The sequence below is a fragment of the Dasypus novemcinctus genome, chromosome 11 (assembly GCF_030445035.2).
Source record: "Dasypus novemcinctus isolate mDasNov1 chromosome 11, mDasNov1.1.hap2, whole genome shotgun sequence".
NCBI lineage: Eukaryota > Metazoa > Chordata > Mammalia > Cingulata > Dasypodidae > Dasypus > Dasypus novemcinctus.
The window spans coordinates 84813746-84833020 of NC_080683.1; the positions used below are offsets into that span (position 1 = coordinate 84813746).

Here is a 19275-nt window from a genome sequence, read left to right on the forward strand (position 1 = left end):
ATTTTATATAGTTAAGCACTTTATAAACTGTTGACCCACTCTCAGTACCCGAGGGCTAATTTGAGGTTTTGCAATAGTAGTGCAGGGCCTGTTTTCCAGACTGGTGAAAGGTATCTGTTCTTCAAGCCATCTATAAGCTCAATTAATGTTTGGGCTTGTTTGGGGGTGGGTAGTTGGGTAAATGTTGCAGATTACAAATCCTCATTCAGCTCTCAGATCTAGATTGTATGAGACATTTCTAACCAAATTTTAAACAGGGTGTCTTGGTTAATTTAATTTTCCGGTTAAGATGGGGTTCTGCTTTAAGCACGTTTAGAACTCCTTCAGTTTCAACCTCTATTTGAAAATATTTCTAAAATGTTTTCCTTCGCTTAGTAGAACTAGTCCTCTCTTAAATAAGTTAAGTGGAGTCTGCTGAACATAGTTTATTCTTTCTGTGACAGCTTGATATTGCTAATTCCCCATGGTCAACATTATGCATATCCATTATTTTAAGGGAGGAATGCACTCACTTTGGCTGGCTCTGGGGCAGTGATGTGAGGAAATGCAGCAGTGGTTGTGCTGGGGAAATTGGTGCATCAGAGGTGGGGTTAATATTTATTTAACAGACAGTGGTAGTTTTTAGGTGTTTTTGAGCAAGGGAATGCTGTAAGAGCTGTGCTTTGAAAAGTGGTATTAATGCTGATCACAGAGCCTGGAAAGGGTCTCTAAAAGTAGTCTACAGATAGGTTAACCGGTGGGTATGGAAAGGGGGTATGAAAGAGTCGAGAGGACTTCGTAGCTGCTTGTGGGGGGAATGAGATACGGAGGAAACAAGATGGCACCAGGGTTCAATCTGGGTGCTTGGTAAAATGAGGATCATTGGGAATAAGGGATTAAAATGGGGGGTTGGGCTGGAGGTGGAGTTTTGGAAATCATCTGTAGGTATAGAAGTGATTGTTCAAATCCTGGCTCTTCTCTTCACCTGCATTTGACTTTGGAGTGAGTCTCTTTAAGATTCAGTTTCCACATCTCTGTGAGGGGTGAAACCTCTTTCATTGACTTTAGGTCACTATCTTTCACTTGGAGAGTAACAGTCAACAGCTGCTACTATTGTTATTGGAATGCAACACAGACTATTCTGTTCAGCTGTGTCCTGCTTCTTGTTTTGTTCTAGTTGAAGTAATTTTATTTAAAGACTGAGGAGCCCAGTCAGATTGCATAATATGCTTGCTCATTAGCAGTACAACACATGCTAAACTAAAGAAAACACCCAATATACTCTAGGTCAGGGGTTCTTTAGGGGTCTGTGAGCTTGAATTGAAATTCAAAAAAACACTCCTCTTGTGGGGATGTGTTGGTACAGGTATGATATATTTATTAAATAATACACAGTATAGTGTGGACTTAGTAAGGGGTTTGTGGTTTTACCTGACTGGCAAAGGGGTCCATGCTCTAAATGGAATACATAAAAGGTGTACTTCTTTTCTAAGCTCTGGATGGCTATAGCTGTTCCTAGGCTGATTCTACTTTAAGTAAAATTAGAGAGTCGATGTGAACTGGTTATACTAGACTGCCTTCTTTAAAAAAATTATCTGTCTTGATTCATCTTCATTTTGCTATACCATATAGTTGTGGTATGTGTTAAATTTAATAAAAATGCTCTAAAAGTTCATGGTTGAGAGATTGTTCTCACATAGTACATATGAATAAAGGAGAGAATTTATACCTCAGGGGGAGAATGGCATTTTTTTTTTAAAGATTTATTTATTTATTTCTCTCCCCTTCTCCCCCCCGCCCCAGTTGTCTGTTCTTTGGGTCTTTTTGCTGCGTGTTCTTTCTTTGTCCACTTCTGTTGTTGTCAGTGGCACGGGAATCTGTATTTCTTTTTGTTGCGTCATCTTGCTGTGTCAGCTCTCCATGTGTGCAGCGCCATTCCTGGGCAGGCTGCACTTTCTTTCACGCTGGGCGGCTCTACTTATGGGGCGCACTCCTTGCGCATGGGGCTCCCCTACTTGGGAGACACCCCTGCATGGCACGGCACTCCTTGCATGCATCAGCATTGCGCATGGGCCAGCTCCACATGGGTCAAGGAGGCCCGGGGTTTGAACCGCGGACCTCCCATGTAGTAGACGGATGCCCTAACTACTGGGCCAAGTCCGCTTCCCAGAATGGCATATTATGAAACCATTTTCTGCTGTGGAATTGCTATAAAAAGTGGCCTTTGTCTAATTTTCAAATCTTTACAGAGAGATCACTTAAGTGATATTTTAGAGACTTGAGATAGCCTGGGCAATGGAACTATAAATTATCTCTCAATAGTACTACGCAAAGCTGTACTCTTTTTAGTGGGGGAGAATTTCAAAGTGCACAATTTGGAAACAGAAACCACCCATGGTGACAGAAGGGGCCCTGCAAAGCCCTCATGCTCAGCCATCTCTTTCAGGATGACAGATGAGTCAAGACAAGTGCTGGGAGAGAGGATTGGGGGAAGATGGTGGAGTAGGAAGCTCCAGGAATCAGTCTCCCTATGAGAATAACTATTAAGCAGGCAGGAACTGTTTGAACCAACTATTTCACAACTCCAGAGTCAAGTAGGATACTGTATAGCATCCAGGGAAGAGTGGGAGGAAAGGCTGTAAATTACAGTAAATACCAGTAAAAGGATCCACATTTATCATCGCCCATCCCCACTCACATCAGGAGGCGGTGGGAACTGCCCTCTGGCACAGCTTGCTGGTGTCAGAGAAGGATAAAATCCATTTCTCCAAGATCTTGCAGGGGGATTGGGAGGGTTGATCATTTCTTTTGCTTAGTGATTGGATCAGTGAGGGCCTGACTCTGAAGGCAGCCATTGTTCCCATCTACCCCAGACAAAGGTGGTGGAGGAGATCGGAGCTGTGGAAGACAGCTGAAGGGTTGCATTTACTAGGGAGGGGTCGAGTAAAGAAGGCACAACCTTGGTGAGCTGTGGAAGAAGCTCTTGGCATCCTTCCTGGCACCTTCAGCCCCTCTCCAGGGCACCTCGGAGTTGACCAGTGCTCCCTTGCGGGTCCCTGGGCTTGTTCCAACTGTGAAAGACTGACTTCCCCCCAGAATTTGCCCTCCAGGCTAAAGCAGCTTGAGACAACCAAAGCAGTATAAGAAACAACTGAGGCAGGTGGCCTGGGGCAAAGGCTTACCCTACCAGCTTTATCAGGCCAGTGGAACACCCAGAAGAGGAGGAAGTTCTGTTTCCTGGCAAGTAGAGGGGGCATTCAGACTCCTGTAAACTGGAAACTCTTAGACCATGAGCAAATACGAGTCCAGGAAAAGACACAGGCCCAAGAAAGAGAGGACCCTGCACTTTACATTCACCTTGGGCTGATCTTCCTGATAGGAGGGCTGAACTCTGTTGGAGAGCACCAGCCAATACAACAGCCAATTTGCAGAGATGGCGCGAGGTGCTTTTTGCTTAGTTTGGCTTGGTTTTTTAGCTCTACACTCACGAAATCTCTGTCATGTCACCACATGGTTACCAACTCAAGAAACAGACATCTTCAGGGAATAAATCCCAGAGTTAACATTTTAACTGTTAAAATGTACAGAGTGCAACAAAAGACTACAAGACAAACAGAAAAACAGGAAATGATGGCCCAGCCTAATGTTACTGGATTTCATCTAGGTTCTTGACTATGCTGCAGAAATGAATTTCAAGTGCATGTTGGGTGAGTTAGGCCAGTAATTTATTAAGGTAGGGAGGGAAGAGAAATGGGAGAAAATAACAAATCAGGGATCCCAGGTTGAGAGGAAGGGGATGAAAAGTGATAAAGTAGGCTGCTTTACAGACTGCAATTTCCCACTATAGATTATAAATCCCTAGGTTTACTTGCATGGCCACATGGCAGAGGAAAAATGGCAAGAGCAATGCTCAGCGGGCAGGATGGGTCCATGGGTGAGAGAGTGCAGAGAGAGCTTGGGCCCTGGGCCTGCCTTTTTGAACTGTTAATTATATCCCACCCCTTTCCTAATGGCAGGGGAGAAGTTCCAGTTGTTTACCATTTTGATTGCTTATTTCTCCCATCAATCACCCAAGAGGGCCCAATGATGAAGTCCTTGGGGAATATCTGGGGCTTCTCCTGGCTTCCTGAGGAAGTCTTCTTCTGAGTGGCAGAATCTTGGGGAGGGTCTTCCAACAGCCATCTTGGGGCTATTGATGTCCATGTGGACTCTCTGCCAGGTTCCAGATCCATGTAGTGATTTCCTATTTTACTAACCTGCTTCAGTAAGGGAGGAAATAAAAATCCAGAAATATCAACAGATAAGACCAGATTGTGGACATACTGAACAAGGACTTTGAAAACATGATCTTTAATATGCTCAAGGAGATGAAGGAAAACAAAGAACTAAAGGATATCGGGAAAACAACGAATGAACAATATGAGAATCTCAGTAAAAAGAAAATTTTAAAAAGGAATCAAACAGAATTGCAGTTGAAGACCAGACTAAGTAAAATGAAAAATTCCCAGGAGGATTTCAACAGAAAATTGAAGCTGGTAGAATGAAAAATTGGTGAATCTGGAGATAAGACAATAGAATTGAGTCAGGCTGAGGAGCAGAAAAAAAGAAAAAAATTATTAAAAGTGAAAATAGCCTTAGGGATCTCTGGGACACCATCAAGCAAGTCAATATATGCATTATGGGATTCCCAGAAAGAGAAGAAAGAAAGGGGTAGAAAGAATATCAATAGAAATAATGCCAGGAAACTTCCCAAATTTAGCAAAAGACATGAACATGCACATCTAAGAAGCTCAGAAAACACCGGACAGATAAAGTTGAAGAGAAACGTGCCTTTTCACATACTTGTCAAAGTTTCAAATACAAAGGACAAGGAAGGAGTTGTGAAAGTTTCAAGAAAAAAGTAACCTGCTATGTACAAGGGAATCCCTATTAGATTAAGCACTGGTTTCCCATCAGAAACTATGAAGGTAAGAAGGCAGGAGGTTGAAATACTTAAAGTGCTGAAGAAAATAATTGCCAACTGTGGCATTTTGAAGCTTTTGCAGACCCCAGAAAATCCTGTTCTTCAAACTAATCCTTTCCTATGCATGTAAACCTGTTGTAGGTGGAAACTTTTGATTAAATTACTTAAGTTAAGGACCTTGGATTAGACTGTGTGACCCAGAGTAGATATTAATTCTCTTACTGGAGTCCTTTATAAATGGAGGAATAAGAAGAGCTACAGACACAGAGACAGAGAGGAACCCAGAAATTGAGAGAGAAGGCCCTGGGAGCGAGAAGCTGAGAGGAAGATACTTTAGCCAGAAGTTGAAAACAGTGAGACCCAGAGGAGAGGGAAGAGGTAAGACAGTGCTGCCCTTATGACCTGCCACGTGCCTGATCACCCAAGGCTGCAGCTTGGGGAAAAAGATCTCCTGCTGATGTCTTGATTTGGACACTTTCACAGCCTCAGAGCTGTAAGCTTTTAACCTAATAAATTCCCATGGTAAAAGCCAACCCATTTCTGATATATTGCTCCCAGTAGATTTTAGGAAACAAAAACACCAACCAAGAATTTTACATCTGGTGAGACTTTCTTCAAAAATGTAGGAGAAATCAAGACATTCCCAGATAAACAAAAGTTGAGGGAGATCATCACTATTAGACATGCCCTGCAGGCAGTGCTGAAAAGGGAGTTCTTCAGACTGGAAGGAAAGGATACTAGATAGCAGTTCAAAGTGGCATAAAGAAATTAAGACCTCCTGGGAAGCAGATGTGGCTCAAGCAATTGAGTTCCTGCCTACCACATGGGAGATCCCAGGCTTGGTTTCTGGTGCCTCCTAAAGACGAGCAAGAGAGAGAGCTGATATGACAGGCTGGCATGGCGAGCTGATGCAACAAGAATATGTGGCAAGAGACACAAGGAGGAAAAGCATAATGAGAGACCCAAAAAAGCAGGGAGCAGAGGTGGCTCAAGTAATTAGGTGCCTCCCTCCCACATGGGAGGTCCTGGGTTTGGTTCCCTGTGCCTCCTAAAAAAGGAAGATGAACACAAAACAGACAGACACAGCAAATGCAAACAACAACCGCTGATAAAGGTAACCATTTGGATAATGATAAATACCAATATTCTTGTATTTTTTAAATATATAACTCCACTTTTAAATTCCAAACTTGCTAAAATACAAATGCATAAAAAGTAATGATGAATCTGTGGGTTTTGGATATATAATGTACAGAGATAAAATTTGTAACAAGTACAAAAATATGCAGGGGGTATAGGAACAGTGCATATACATGTTCTTGAAGTTAAGTTGGTATCAAGTCAGATATGATTGTTATATATTTAGGATGTTAACCACAAGGAAAATATATGAAAAACATATGCAGATAGAAATAAGAAAGGACTCAATATAGTACAATGCAGAAAATCAAATAAATGTGAAAGTAGGCATTAATGAAAGAAATGAGGAACAAAAAAGGTATGGCTTACAAAGACTCAATAGCAAAATGGCAGAAGAAAGTCATGCATTATCAGTAGTGACTTTAAATGTAAATGAAATAAACTCTCCAGTCAAAAGACAGAGGTTGGCAGAATGAGTAAAAATGCATGACCCAACTTTACACTGTCTATAAGAGACTCACCTTAAATTCAAAGACATAAGTAGGTTGAAAGTGAAGGGATGGGGGAAAAAATACCATGCAAGTAAGAACCAAAGAGAGCTGGGGCAAACTCTACTAATATCTGATAAAATAGACTTTAAGTCAAACACTTTTATAAGGGGCAAAGATGTTCATTATATTATTGGTGAAGGGGTCAATTGCACAAGTAGATGTTAACAATTACATATATATATATGCACCTAACCCTATAACTCCAAAATTATGAAGCAAATATTGATAGATTTGAAGGGAGAAATTAATGGTTCTACATTAATAGTAGAAGACTTTAATATACCACTCTCAATAATGGATAGGACATCTAGTCAGAAAATCAATAAGGAAATAGAAGAACTGAACAATACCCTAAACTAACTAGACCAAATAGACACATATAGAAAGCTTCACCCAACAATAATAGAGTACACATTCTTCTCACACGCATATAGATCACTCTCCAGGATAGACCATATCTTAGGCCACAGAATAAGTCTCAGTAAATTACAAAAACATTGAAATAATGCAGTATATCTTCTCCAACCACAATGGAATGAAGCTAGAAATCAATAACAGAGGGAGAAATGGAAAATTCAATATTATATGGTAATTAAACAATATGCTCTTAAACAACCAGTGGGTTAAAAGGGAGATCACTAGGGAAATTAAGAAATATCTTGAGGCAAATGAAAATAAAAATGCAGTATATCAAAACTTATAAAATGCAGCAAAAGCAGTGATGAGAAAGAAATTTTTAGCTCTAAATGCTTATATTACAAAAGAAGGAAGATTTCAAGTAAGAAACCTAACCTAAAAACTGGAAAAACTAGAAAAAGAAGAGCAAACTAAACCCAAAGCAAGCAGAAGGAAGGAAATAATCAAGATGACAGCAGAGATAAATGAAATAGAGGATAAAAAAAATAATAGAATTAACAAAACCAAAAGTTAGTTCTTTGGAAAGATAATTAAGATTGACAAACCCTCAGTTAGACTGATGAATTAAAAAGAGAGAGAACACAAATGACTAAAAAGGGGGACATTACTACTGTCCTCACCAAAATAAAAAGGGTTTTAAGAAGGTACTATGAACAACTGTATGCCAACAAATTAGACAACCTAGATGAAATGGACAAATTTCTAGAAACATACAAACTACCTATACTGTCTCAGAGAACAGTAGATGATCTCAACAAACCAATGACTAGTAAAGAGATTGAATCAGTAATTAAAACACCTCCCAACAAAGAAAAGTCTAGGACCAGATGGCTTCACGGGGAATTTTACCAAACATTCCTAGAAGAATCAATACCAATCCTGCTTAAACTCTTCTAAAAAATTGAAGAGGAGGAAGCACTCCCTAATTCATTGTAAGAGGCCAAAATCACCTTCATACCAATTCCGGATAGGTAAAGCTACAAGAAAAGAAAATTACAGACCAATATCCCTTATGAATATAGATGCAAAATCCTCAACAAAATACTAGCAAACTGAATCCAACAGCACATTAAAAGAATTCTATACTATGATCAACTGGAAGTTATTCCAGATATACAAGGGTTATTTAACATAAGAAAATCAATTAATGTAATACATCACATTAACAGAATGAAGGGGGGAAAAGCCACATGATCATCTCAATTGATGCAGAAAAGGCAATTGGCAAAATTCAGCACTCTTTTTTTTAAGTTTCAGGTAAGTAATTTACTCAGTTGTTTTATCTGTAAAATGGGCACACCAACCTTACCCTTCAAACCTTGCAGGATTTGGGGAAAGTGGACAACTAAACTCAGAGATTAAATTATAAACACTATTTACAAATACGTGGTCTCTGTCACAGCCTGCTGGTCTCTTTGACTTAAGCCTGCAGGCCCCTTTCCTTCTACAGTAAGTGCCCTAGGGCAGCCTCTAGTCAGTGTCCTTAGGTGGTGGGAAGAGTTGACCTGCCCGTGACTGAGAAGTGGCAGGACAGACCGGGCTTGATAACACTGGACCTGAAGTAGTATGAAAGTTGAGCATCAGAGAGAGGCAGTACTCCTTTTTTGATAAAAGCACTTAGAAAACTAGGACTAGAAGGAAACTTCCTCAACATGATGAAGGGTATTTATGAAAAACCCACATTTAACTTCATACTTAATGGTGAAAGCTTTCCCTCTAAGATCAGGAACAAGATAAGGATGCTCACTGTTACCACTGTTATTCCACATTGTATTGGATGTTCTAGCCAGAGAAATTAGGCAGGAAATAGAAATAAAAGACATCCAAATTGGAAAGGAAGAAATAAAACATTCCCTATTTGCAGGTGATATAATACTATATACAGAAAATCCTGAAAAATCTACAACAAAGCTCCTAGAGCTAATAAATGAATTCAGCAAAGTGGCAGGGTACAAGAGCAAGACCCAAAATCAGTAGTGTCTCTCTACATTAGTAATGGACAATCAAGAGAAGAAATCAAGAAAAATTTCCATTTACAATAGCTAAAAGAATCAAGTATCAAGGAATAAATTTAACCAAGGATGAAAAGGACTTGTACACAGAAAATTATAAAACATTGCTAAAAGAAATCAAAGAAAGTCTAAATAAATAGAAGGACACGCCGTATTCATGAATTGGAAGACTAAATATTGTTAAGATGTTAATTCTACCTGAAAGGATTTACAGATTCAACATAATCCCAATGAAAACTCTGACAATCTTCTTTGCAGAAATGGAAAAAACAATATCAAACCTATATGGATGAGTAAGAACCCCAGATTGCTAAAACCATCTTTAAAGAGTAGAACAAAGTTGGAGGGTACACATTTCCTGATCTGAAAACTTACTACAAAGCCACAGTAATCAAAACAGCATGATATTGGCATAAGAACCAATGGGATAGAATTAGTGTATATAGACCAGTGAAATAGAATTGAGAGTTCAGAAATCAATGCCCACATTTATGGCTAACTGATTTTTGACAAGATGGCAAAAACCACTCAGTTGGGAAAGAATAATCCTTTCAACAAATGGTGCTGGAAAACTGGATCTCCATTTGCAAAAGAATGAAGGTGGATGCCTACCTCTCACCATATACAAAAATGAACTCAAAATGCATCAGACTTAAATAAAGGAGCCAGAACAATCAAACTCCTGGAAGAAAACAGGGAAGCAACTTCAAGGCCTTGTGTTAGGCAATGATTTCTTAGACTTTATACCCAAAGCACAAGCAATAAAAGAAAAAATAGATTAATGGGACCTCATCAACTTTAAAACCTTTTGTGCCTCAAAGGACTTTATCATGAAAGCAAAACAACAGCCTACACAATGGGAAAAATTATTTGGAAACCACATATCTGATAAGCCTTTAATATCCAAAAAATAGAAAAAAATCCTCCAACTCAACAACAAAAAGACAAACGACCCAATTTAAAAACAGGCAAAAGTCTTGAAAAACATTTCTCCAAAGAAGACAGGCAGATTGCTAAAAAGCACATGAAAAGGTGCTCAAGATCATTAGCCATTAGGGACATGAAAATCAAAACCACAGTGAGATACCATTTCACACCCTCTAGAATGGCTACTACTAATAAAACAGAAAATTACAAGTGTTGGAGAGGATATTGAGAAATATGAATACTCATTCCTTGGTGGTAGGAATGTAAAATGGTACAACTGCCGTAGAAAAGAGTTTGGTAGTTCCTCTGAAAGTTAAGTATAGATTTACCAAATGACCTGGCAATCTCACTTCTAGGTAATTACACAAAAAAATTGAAAGCAGGGCCTTGAACAGATAATTGCACCCTGATGTTCATAGCAGCATTATTCACAATTGCCGAAAGATGGAGCAACCCAAGTGTCCATCAGCTGATGAATGGATTAAAAGAAAATGTGATATATACATATGATGGAATGTTATTCAGCTGTAAAAAGGAATGAAGTCCTATAACATGCAACTACATGGATGAATCCGGAAGACATCATGTTGAGTGAAATAAGCCAGACACAAAAGGCCAAATATTGTGTGATCTCACTCATATGAAATAATTAGAATAAGCAAACTCACAGAGTCAGAATGTGTCATATAGATTACCAGGGGATGGGGGGTGGGGGGTGGGGGAGGGGCAGGCAGGGAATAGGAAGTTAAGGCTTAAAATGTACAGGGTTTCTATTTGGAATGATGGAAACATTTTGGTAATGAATGGTGGTGATGATAGTACAACATTGTGAACACTGGATTATATATTTGAATATGGTTACAAAGGTGTTAAGTTGTATATATCTTAACGGAATAAAAATTAACAAACAAGAAACTACAACACAAAAGTTAAACCATGGACTATCGTTAATAGTACAATTATAAAAACATGCTTTCATCAGTTGTCAAAAATGTACCACACTAGTGCAAGATTTTAATAATCTGTATATGGGAACCTTGTACTTCATGCATGATTTTTCAGTAAGCCCACAACTTCTCTAATTAAGAAAAGAAGAGGAGGAGGAGTGCTGGCATGGGAATAAGGAAACACAGCCTCTGCTAAGCTCCTGTGAGACTCCTATTTTGGCCTCTTCCATGCTCCCAAATCTGTGGAGAATCTGTTTGAGAGAGGTGAAAGGAAGAAAAAATGATGCCTTCGCCAGCCCCAAGAAAGAGGATAGAAACAGTGAACACAGCAGTTGCTGGAAGTTTGGTGCTGGAAGCCGGCACAATCTGCCATCCCCATTTGTTGATCTCGCATGCCATCCTTCAGTTGGCACCAGCTGCTGCCAGGAACCACCCCCTCCTTTTTCAGCCCGAAGACAAGGAAGGAGATATTGTGGCAACTTAAACTCTCTCTACCCTCAAGCCTGGAATTTTCTTTCCTACTTCAGTCTTAAGCATCTATGTCAATTTAGGATCCACAAAGGTATTAGAATCAAAGAATTTTAAGAGGAAAGTACCTGAGAGAATTTTTAGAAGAAGAAAAGCAGCACCCAGTGTTCCCTGATGAGACTCCATGTAACAGGGGTAGAGGTAATGTGAATTTTGAAGAATGATGATCTCTAAGGAAACCTACTTTTACCTATGGCCGGTTATCTTGTCTAAATACTAGGGGCCAGTTAACATGGAGATGGCCAGAGCCAGAGAAACCTATTTAGACTAGAGAGAAAAAAAACCTAGATAGATGGAGGCTAAGCAACAAAACCTACAAGAGGGAGGGAAAAATAGCCTAGCATCCTTCTGAATATGGCAGTGGCATTTTAGGAAGTGATTAGTCCTAGTGATAATTTAGTAAACAGAATGCAACTATTTATTAAAATTTTTAAGAAGCCATTAAAATCGTAATGTCTTTTCTGTCTTGCTTAAATGTGTGTTTGTGGAAATGGGAGAGTAGCATTATCCAGAGAACACTGTAAGTCCAGAAATTTTTAACAGAACTACTATCAAGTATATGAGGCAGATTGCTCTCTGGATTGTAAAAGAGCTTTGTGGATAGGCTTTGTTCAATCTAGAGAAATGGAAGTTATCATTTTTAGTGAATTAATCAATTTATACATATAAATGCTTGGAACAGTGCCTGGCTCATCCTAAGCATCAGGCAATGCTAGCTGCTGCTACTACTAGTACTGGTATTATTAATTATTACAATTTTCAGATATAAAACTCCATACAGACTCTTTAATGAAAAACCATACACTGACATTTATGGGAAGAAAAAGAAAAGGACATAGTTTAGGAAATATAAAGTGGTATTTTCCTTTAGGGGGCTTTAATTCTAGAAAATAAACTGTCATGATCGGGAAACACCCTGCTTTTTCTTGGGTCTCGCCAGGGAGCAGGAGAGGTTTCTAACTTGATACTATCCCCCCAGAGCCCAGGGAATGTCCTTTACCATCAGGGGTCACTTGACGTAACCATTAGTTTTATGGGACATGGATGCAAATATTATCATCAAATTGTGTGCGACTGTTTAGGCAACAGTCTGGTGATAAAACAAAGACCAGGTGACCCCAGGCCTCAGGGAGGAGATTGTCCCAGGCACTCCTCCCAAACCCTCCCTGACCCTCTCCCCACTCCTCCCCTCCTTATCGCCGTGCAATTTTCAAGGCTCAGCTCAAATCCATTCCTTAGAACTTCATTGCCACCTCCCCAATTAACTGAACATCTCTTATCCAAACTCTCATAGGGCTGCTCAGTCTGTTCCACATAGTTTAATGCTTATACGTTTACATTTTATTGTTAATACAGGAAAAGGATTCAGAACAATGCCTGTAAACTTTGTTTCGCCTGTTTTGCCTCATTTGCTCTCACACTACAATATATCTCCTCTTTTACAAAATAAGGAAATTGAGGCACAGGGAGGCTAAGTGAAGTCACATGTATGAACGCAGGCAGCCAAGCTCTGGAGTTGGACTTGAAAACCCCCTTCAGCATACAGCTGCTTGCTAAGCATTTATAGTCTTTGCTTTTCCCTCCGCCTTTGTTAGCCTTGTCTGCTCAAGTAGATTATAAACTCTTAACAGCAGGAACCATATCTTATACTGGTTTATGTGAGTACCCTCCAGCCCCCCAGCCTTCAAAAAAGATCTAAGGGCCAACTTTCTTGTTCCGCGGGTAGAGCCAGGAGCAGGGCACCTGATGGAATGATTGCTGTGACTGGTTGAAGGCTGTAATTTCAATTTTCAGACTGTGGACTCCTGCACCTGCACCAGCTCCAGGTCTGGCTGCAGAGTTAGGTGCCGTCATTACTTAATGTCGTGTTGCATGCTATTTTGATGGTGCCGTGTCTCACTGTTATAGTTAAGAATCTCCAGTTTGTGATGTTTGAAAACTGGAGGATATTAGGGAAAGGGACAGGTAGGCAAAATAAGGAAAAGAGAATTCAAAGAAATAGGAAAAAGTAAACTCACAATGACCAGTTGGCACATGATTCCAAGCATAAAAGCAGCGACTTCTCTTCTTCTCCGCCTTTGCCAGGGAAAAGTTTTCTGGCTTTTTTCTTTGTTTGTTTTCATGAACAAGCCAGAACAAGTTGGTGCTGTCTGAGGAGCCCTAGGCAAACCCCAAAGTCCATCCTCTACTGTCTCTTGGCCACACCCAGTACCCGGGGCCCCCGAGGTGCCAGCTGGACCTGCATTCCCGAGCAAGCAGTACCTGGTGCTCTCCAATGTCTGGAGTCCCTTTGGTGATTAAAACATGCTGCCCTTTGTCCTTTGTCCCCTTTCCTTGACCCTGCTGATCTGATAAAGTCAGGGTTATGGTAATCTCTCCCAAGTAACATATTTGAGACGTTCAGGAAATAATTCCCTAACTGTTCAGAGAGGAGAGAAGGTAAAGGAGGGGAAGAATGAAAGACAATCTACGTGGGAGGCAGATCTTGGAAAGGACTTGGGTCTGGTTAATTCTGGGTTCAAATCCTGACTCATCCCCTTCTTGGCCAGATGACCTGGGCTACTTTTCTAAGCCTTGTCCATGAAATGGTTCAGGGGCTGGCACAATAAACATTGGCCCAGAGGATATTTGTTGAATGGTTACTATCTCCCCCAAGGACTGCAGATGTGCATATTATGTACCCAGGCCAGTTATAGCCCCTCCTTTAAAGTCTCCCCCTCCCATGTGACCTCCGTCACCAACTTTACCCACATGTCTGTCTGTAGGTGTCAAACTAAGACATAATTATGTTTGCATCTTGTTTGACTTTAAAATGTTCTCAGCTTAGGTTTTTTAAAGTGCTTTTTATTACAAAATACAGCTTATATACACAAAAAAACAAACACATAAAATATTTATGTACACTCTAACAAAGAGTTATAAAGCTGTCACTCATGCTACCACCCTGGTCTGGAAGGGCAGACGCTGCTTAAAAATGGTATAGGTATGACATCGATTTTGACCCCAGGGCACATGTAGATATTTTTGGTTGTCACGACTGCGGAAGGGTTACTGGCGTCTCCTGGGTAGGGGCCAGGGATGCTGCTGCGCATCCCCCAGGGCACAGAATGACCTCCTCAAACCAAGGATGACCAGGCTCAAATGTCACCTAGTGCCGAGGTCAGGAAACCCCGGGGAAACACCATCTCATTAGCAGGAAACACCTGATTTTTAGAAACATAAAGCTTCAGCCACAGGTAACTTTAAAAAAAAGGTTTGGATGCTCAGGAAACCTACTAATTTCAAAACTTAGTACCAATTTATGGGACGTATTATTAGTAACAATAACCCACACAATTGATTGTTCTGGGGGGAGGGGGAGGGATAGCGAAAGTTTCAGATGAAGGCTCTGAAGTTAATAATGAAAGATCTGAAGTTAATAGGCCTTGCTAATGGCATCAATCAGTTTGTATTCTGTCGTTGCTGCCAAGGGCTTTTAATCTCCGCTGTCAATTTGGCCCAATCTTGGGAATGGAATCAAATACTGTACCAGGCAGTAGAAGCCAGACGCGTTCTATTTTATTATTAATTAAGCTGTGAAATAAATTAAATCCTGCACTGTCTCCAACAACTTGTTCCAGCCCTTTTGCGCTTATAACCCTTTGTCTTTAATTTATTGCAGGATTTAGTCATTCGAATTGTTTTTATTCTTGGCAACCTGACAGCAAAAAATAACCGAGCTCGCGAACAGTTTTCCAAGGAGAAAGGGAGCATCCAGACGCTGTTGTCCCTGTTCCGTGTCTTCTACGAACAGGATCTGAGCTCAGAGATGCGGGTGGGCGACGGCGGCACGGGCCCCAGGCCGCCGAGGCCACCGAGGCCGCCGAGCGAGGCGGAGGACGTGCTCATCAAGCTGACCCGCGTGCTGGCCAACGTGGCCATGCACCCCGCCGCCGGCCCCGCGCTGGCCGCGCACCCGCACGTGCTGGGCCTGCTTGTCACCACGCTGGGTAAGGCGGCCGGGGCTCCCTTTAAAGGGCCCACCTTCGTGGCTGTGCTAGGGGGAAATCCGCTTCTGTTCAGCGTTGTCTCAAAAGTGACACACTTTGTCAAAAAGAGACAAAGTCAGAAAAAAGTAATGTAAATCATTACTTAAGATCCACTGAATCACACACTTTGAATGGGTGAATTTCATAGTATGTGAAATTTTCTAAAAAGTCAGATTACCAAAGATTGATCAAGATAACCACCAAGAGTTTTAAACCCCAAATTTGTGCAGGGTCAGCCTACATGATTCAAGTTATTTCTCTTTTTCTTCATGTTTTCACACTCTCTGTAATTACAGCCCCAGCACCCAAGCCACTTCTCCCTCCCTGTTTGCATTACACGCCTTGTGATTTCCCAGCAGCTCCTTTGCCTATGAGCATATGAGGGGAATGACGATTTGGGGTGTTCAGCTTAGCCACTACATGCCAGCCTCCATGAGTGATTTGGTTCCGTGGAAGAAACTTTAAGGCCAGAAGAAAATGGTGTTTCATGAACTGTGAACTTGTTGTTGTTATTCAATTTAAGAGCCTTTAATGAGTCCTTACTGCATAACCAGCGCTATGCTGTGTGCTGCAAGTGATTTTTAAAAATGTAAGGTGATATCTGCTTCCAAGGAACTCAGGGTTAGAGGAAAGGGACGTCCTATGCACAGATAAGGATCATACAGCTCATGGAAAGGGCTAGAAACATGGTGCTGCCCACTGGGCAAGAGGTCCAGCCCAGCTCTAGGGTGTGGGAGGGGATGTGGGGGGGTGTAGTAAATGATGTCATACTTTATGATGGAGCTTTATAGTTTAACAAAGCGCCTTTGCCCCCATTGCCTCACAACAGCCACCAGTTTCCAATCGAGGAAACAGGCTCAGTGGGATGGAGGGACCTTTACAGGTCACAAGTTAGTAGGGAGCAGAGCGTCCAAGCCCCAAATACGCGCTACTGCACTCTGCATGTTAACCTGTCTCAAGAAAGGAATCTTGATTCTGAGATCTGCCCCCACATGACAACTCAAAAATATATACTTTTAGTCTTCAACTCCTTAAACTCTCTCTTAACTGCATATTAAGCTATTTATGAGAATCTGCGTCTGGTTGGGCTTTGGACAATTCAGACCCAACATGTTGAGAACGTAACTGCTTACAAACTTGCTCCTCCTGGCTTTACATCAAACCTGAGCATCTTCTCTCCTGCCCTCCTGCCCTGCGCATGTTTAACGCGCCTGAGTGTCACCCATCCCGCTGTCCCCTCCTTCCACCCTGCTGTCCCACTACCCTAGTTCCCTCCATGCCTTGCTTCCCCCCTTTCTGAATCGCTCTTTACAGGTGTCCTCTCTGTTCACCTTCAGTCCATGCCATTACCCTCTGCCCCACTTGACACACGACTCTGGGTGTCTCCTCCCTGCTCTAAAGCCCTCGAGGCACCCCTGGGCCTATAGCATCAGGTCCAGCTCCTCGACTCAAAGTCCACCTTCTCCACAAATAACCCTCACAAGAAGCAACTGCCTCTTTTGTTTTTCTTGCTGTTTTGATTGTATCTATTTCATGGCCATATAACAGCCTCATACTACAGGTCTTTGAAGGGCAGGAACTGTTTTTTATTCATCATTGTATCCCTACACAGAGCCTAGCATTTCCTAGCAGGAAAATGCCTGCTGAGTCCAAATGGGGAAGATGCCACTTGTGGTGGGGGTGGGGTGGGGGCTTGGACAGGGAGTGAGGGGGAAGCCCGGGAGGGAGAAGCTGTCACTCCAGGTGGAGGCACAGTGTGCTCAAGTAGCAGGAAGTGGTCTCTGAGTCCTGAGTTGAGGGTTCTGAGAACGGCTAGAAAGGCAGTTGTGGCCTTTTATGGAAGGCCTTGAGTTCCTCGTTGAGGCACCTGGTTGTTTTTCTTTAGACAGTGGGAAGCAGAGCGCTTCCTGAAGGAGGGGAGAAGATGTATAGGGCTGCAGATCCCACGTTCTGGATTAACAGAATTTACTAGAATTGGGCCTTGACATTTTTGAAATTCGATTTCTGTAATAACCCCGAACCTTGAAGCTTTTGGATTGTAGCACTGTCCAGTCCTCCAACGCCTCTTCTCCTCCCTGAGAAGCGAGCTTTCGGGGTGGAGCTTTCCTACCCAGGGCCAGGGAGCCGCGGCCTCAGCATCTTCCCAGGGCCTTGCCCACAGACTGGCTCTGCAGGATGCCCAGGGCTGGCATCTGCCTTTCACTGACTCCCTGTCCCCAGGGGTTTCTCATGCTGAGACTTCAGGGAATGGGTCAGCCTCTCTGGCTAGTGAGAAACCTGAAGCCTGAAACCCGCTGGATGAGTTCTCATGTGTTGCAGGCTGATGCCTTTACCTGTCCAAACATACCTGGGAAGGGGCTGAGGGCCCTACCTGAGACACCTGGACCAGGGACACATGACTGTGAATGGCCAAGTTGAGGAGAGAGCCGGGCATGATTCACTTTCCCCTAACAGTTAATATTCCCATGTGAAGCTGAAACGTCCTCTGTCTTATATATATTTTTGAGCTTGGAAATTACACTTCTGCCTATGAAGTAAAGGTGGAATCAGTAACTTGCTCTTCATTCCCAAGAAGGGGATGCTGTGGGGTGGGAGAAAGAGGCTGGGAAGTAGATATGGCCAGAGATGAAAGGGTTGCCCCAGGCGCCTGACTCAGTTCCCTGCCCAGAGTCCTTTGGGAGGCTGTGGGGCCTGTCCTCTCCGTGCCTCCATCACCAGGTTCTCCAGGAGGGCGGGTGTTCTGCTTGGGTCATTTGGCAGATTCCCCTGCGAGCTCTTCCAGAACTCAGGAAGAGCTTATTTTTCTTCCTCCACTCTCCAGTGACCAATGCACACCTAATTCAGAGGTTCTCAAAAGTCTTGCCGATAAGAATCACCCAGAGAGGTTGTTAAAAACAGATTCCTGGTGCTGCCTGCAGAGATTGTGAATCATCAAGTTAGGCGTGGGCCCGGGAATCTGCATTTTCAGAAGCTCGCTGGCCTGGCCTGCTGCTGGCCATCCTGGCCTCCCTTTGAGAAGTGCTCGCATCTCTGCAGTTTTAGAACTCACCACCCTAGGGGGTTGTGGCCACAGCTGCTAGCCTGTCCTGCCTCAGGAAATTGTTTGGACTAGATTCTGTTCTATCTCCTAAAAGATTTTATCTCATGAAAGAAGCTTACAGGCAGGTAGAGGTCACCTTGGCAGGATCCTCCACCTTCACCTTCCTCCCTGCACAGCGTAACTGCTGCGATGAATTTTCTGCAGCCTACCGAGCCCTACTAAACTGGTGGCTCTGGATTTCTTTCCTGGCTTATCTGCATCAACCGGGACTGATGCTCAGATTTCAAAGCTCCCTCCTCCCTCAACAGGCCCAGTCACGTCCAGGCAGCCTGAGGCCTGTGCCGGGTCTGTGACTCTGCAGAAAAGGCCCTCTTGCTGGTCCTGGTGGATTACCTGTGGTCAAAGCAGCTGCTCCCTTTTTATCCTGCAGGCTGCGCCTCCCCCGGGTCTGGTGGCTCCTGCTGCCCTGCCGCCTCCCCAAGGCAAGTGGGAAGGGCTCAGGATTTTCTCCCTTCCACCTTCCCCAGGCCTGTCCCACTCACGGAGGAATCGCTTGTGCCCCGGGACTCACCTCCAGAAGCCAGACTTGTTGCAGAGAGTCTTTTAAAAGTCAAAAATGTTTCTAGTAAGAACCAGCCCTATCGGCAAGCTCCCAGACTCAAAGGCAGGCTCCCAATTCCAGATTCTACATCCGCAAGTCAGATACAGAGGGTTGTGTGGTTCTCTCCTGCCCTTTGGGGGGG

The 19275-nt window shown here is 42.6% G+C and overlaps 1 protein-coding gene across 5 annotated transcripts in view; it reads left to right on the forward strand.

The window, feature by feature from the left end:
• Window positions 1-19275, forward strand: part of ARMC2 (armadillo repeat containing 2) — a 152655-nt gene that overhangs the window by 95459 nt on the left and 37921 nt on the right. For all 5 annotated transcript variants that reach the window (XR_011650110.1, XM_071218618.1, XM_058307238.2 and 2 more), the window contains one exon: window positions 15126-15453. Coding sequence is in view for 4 of the 5 variants with exons in the window: in XM_071218618.1 (XP_071074719.1) it covers window positions 15126-15453 (328 nt within the window). In the remaining variant the exon portion in view is untranslated. The remainder of the gene's footprint in view (window positions 1-15125; window positions 15454-19275) is intronic.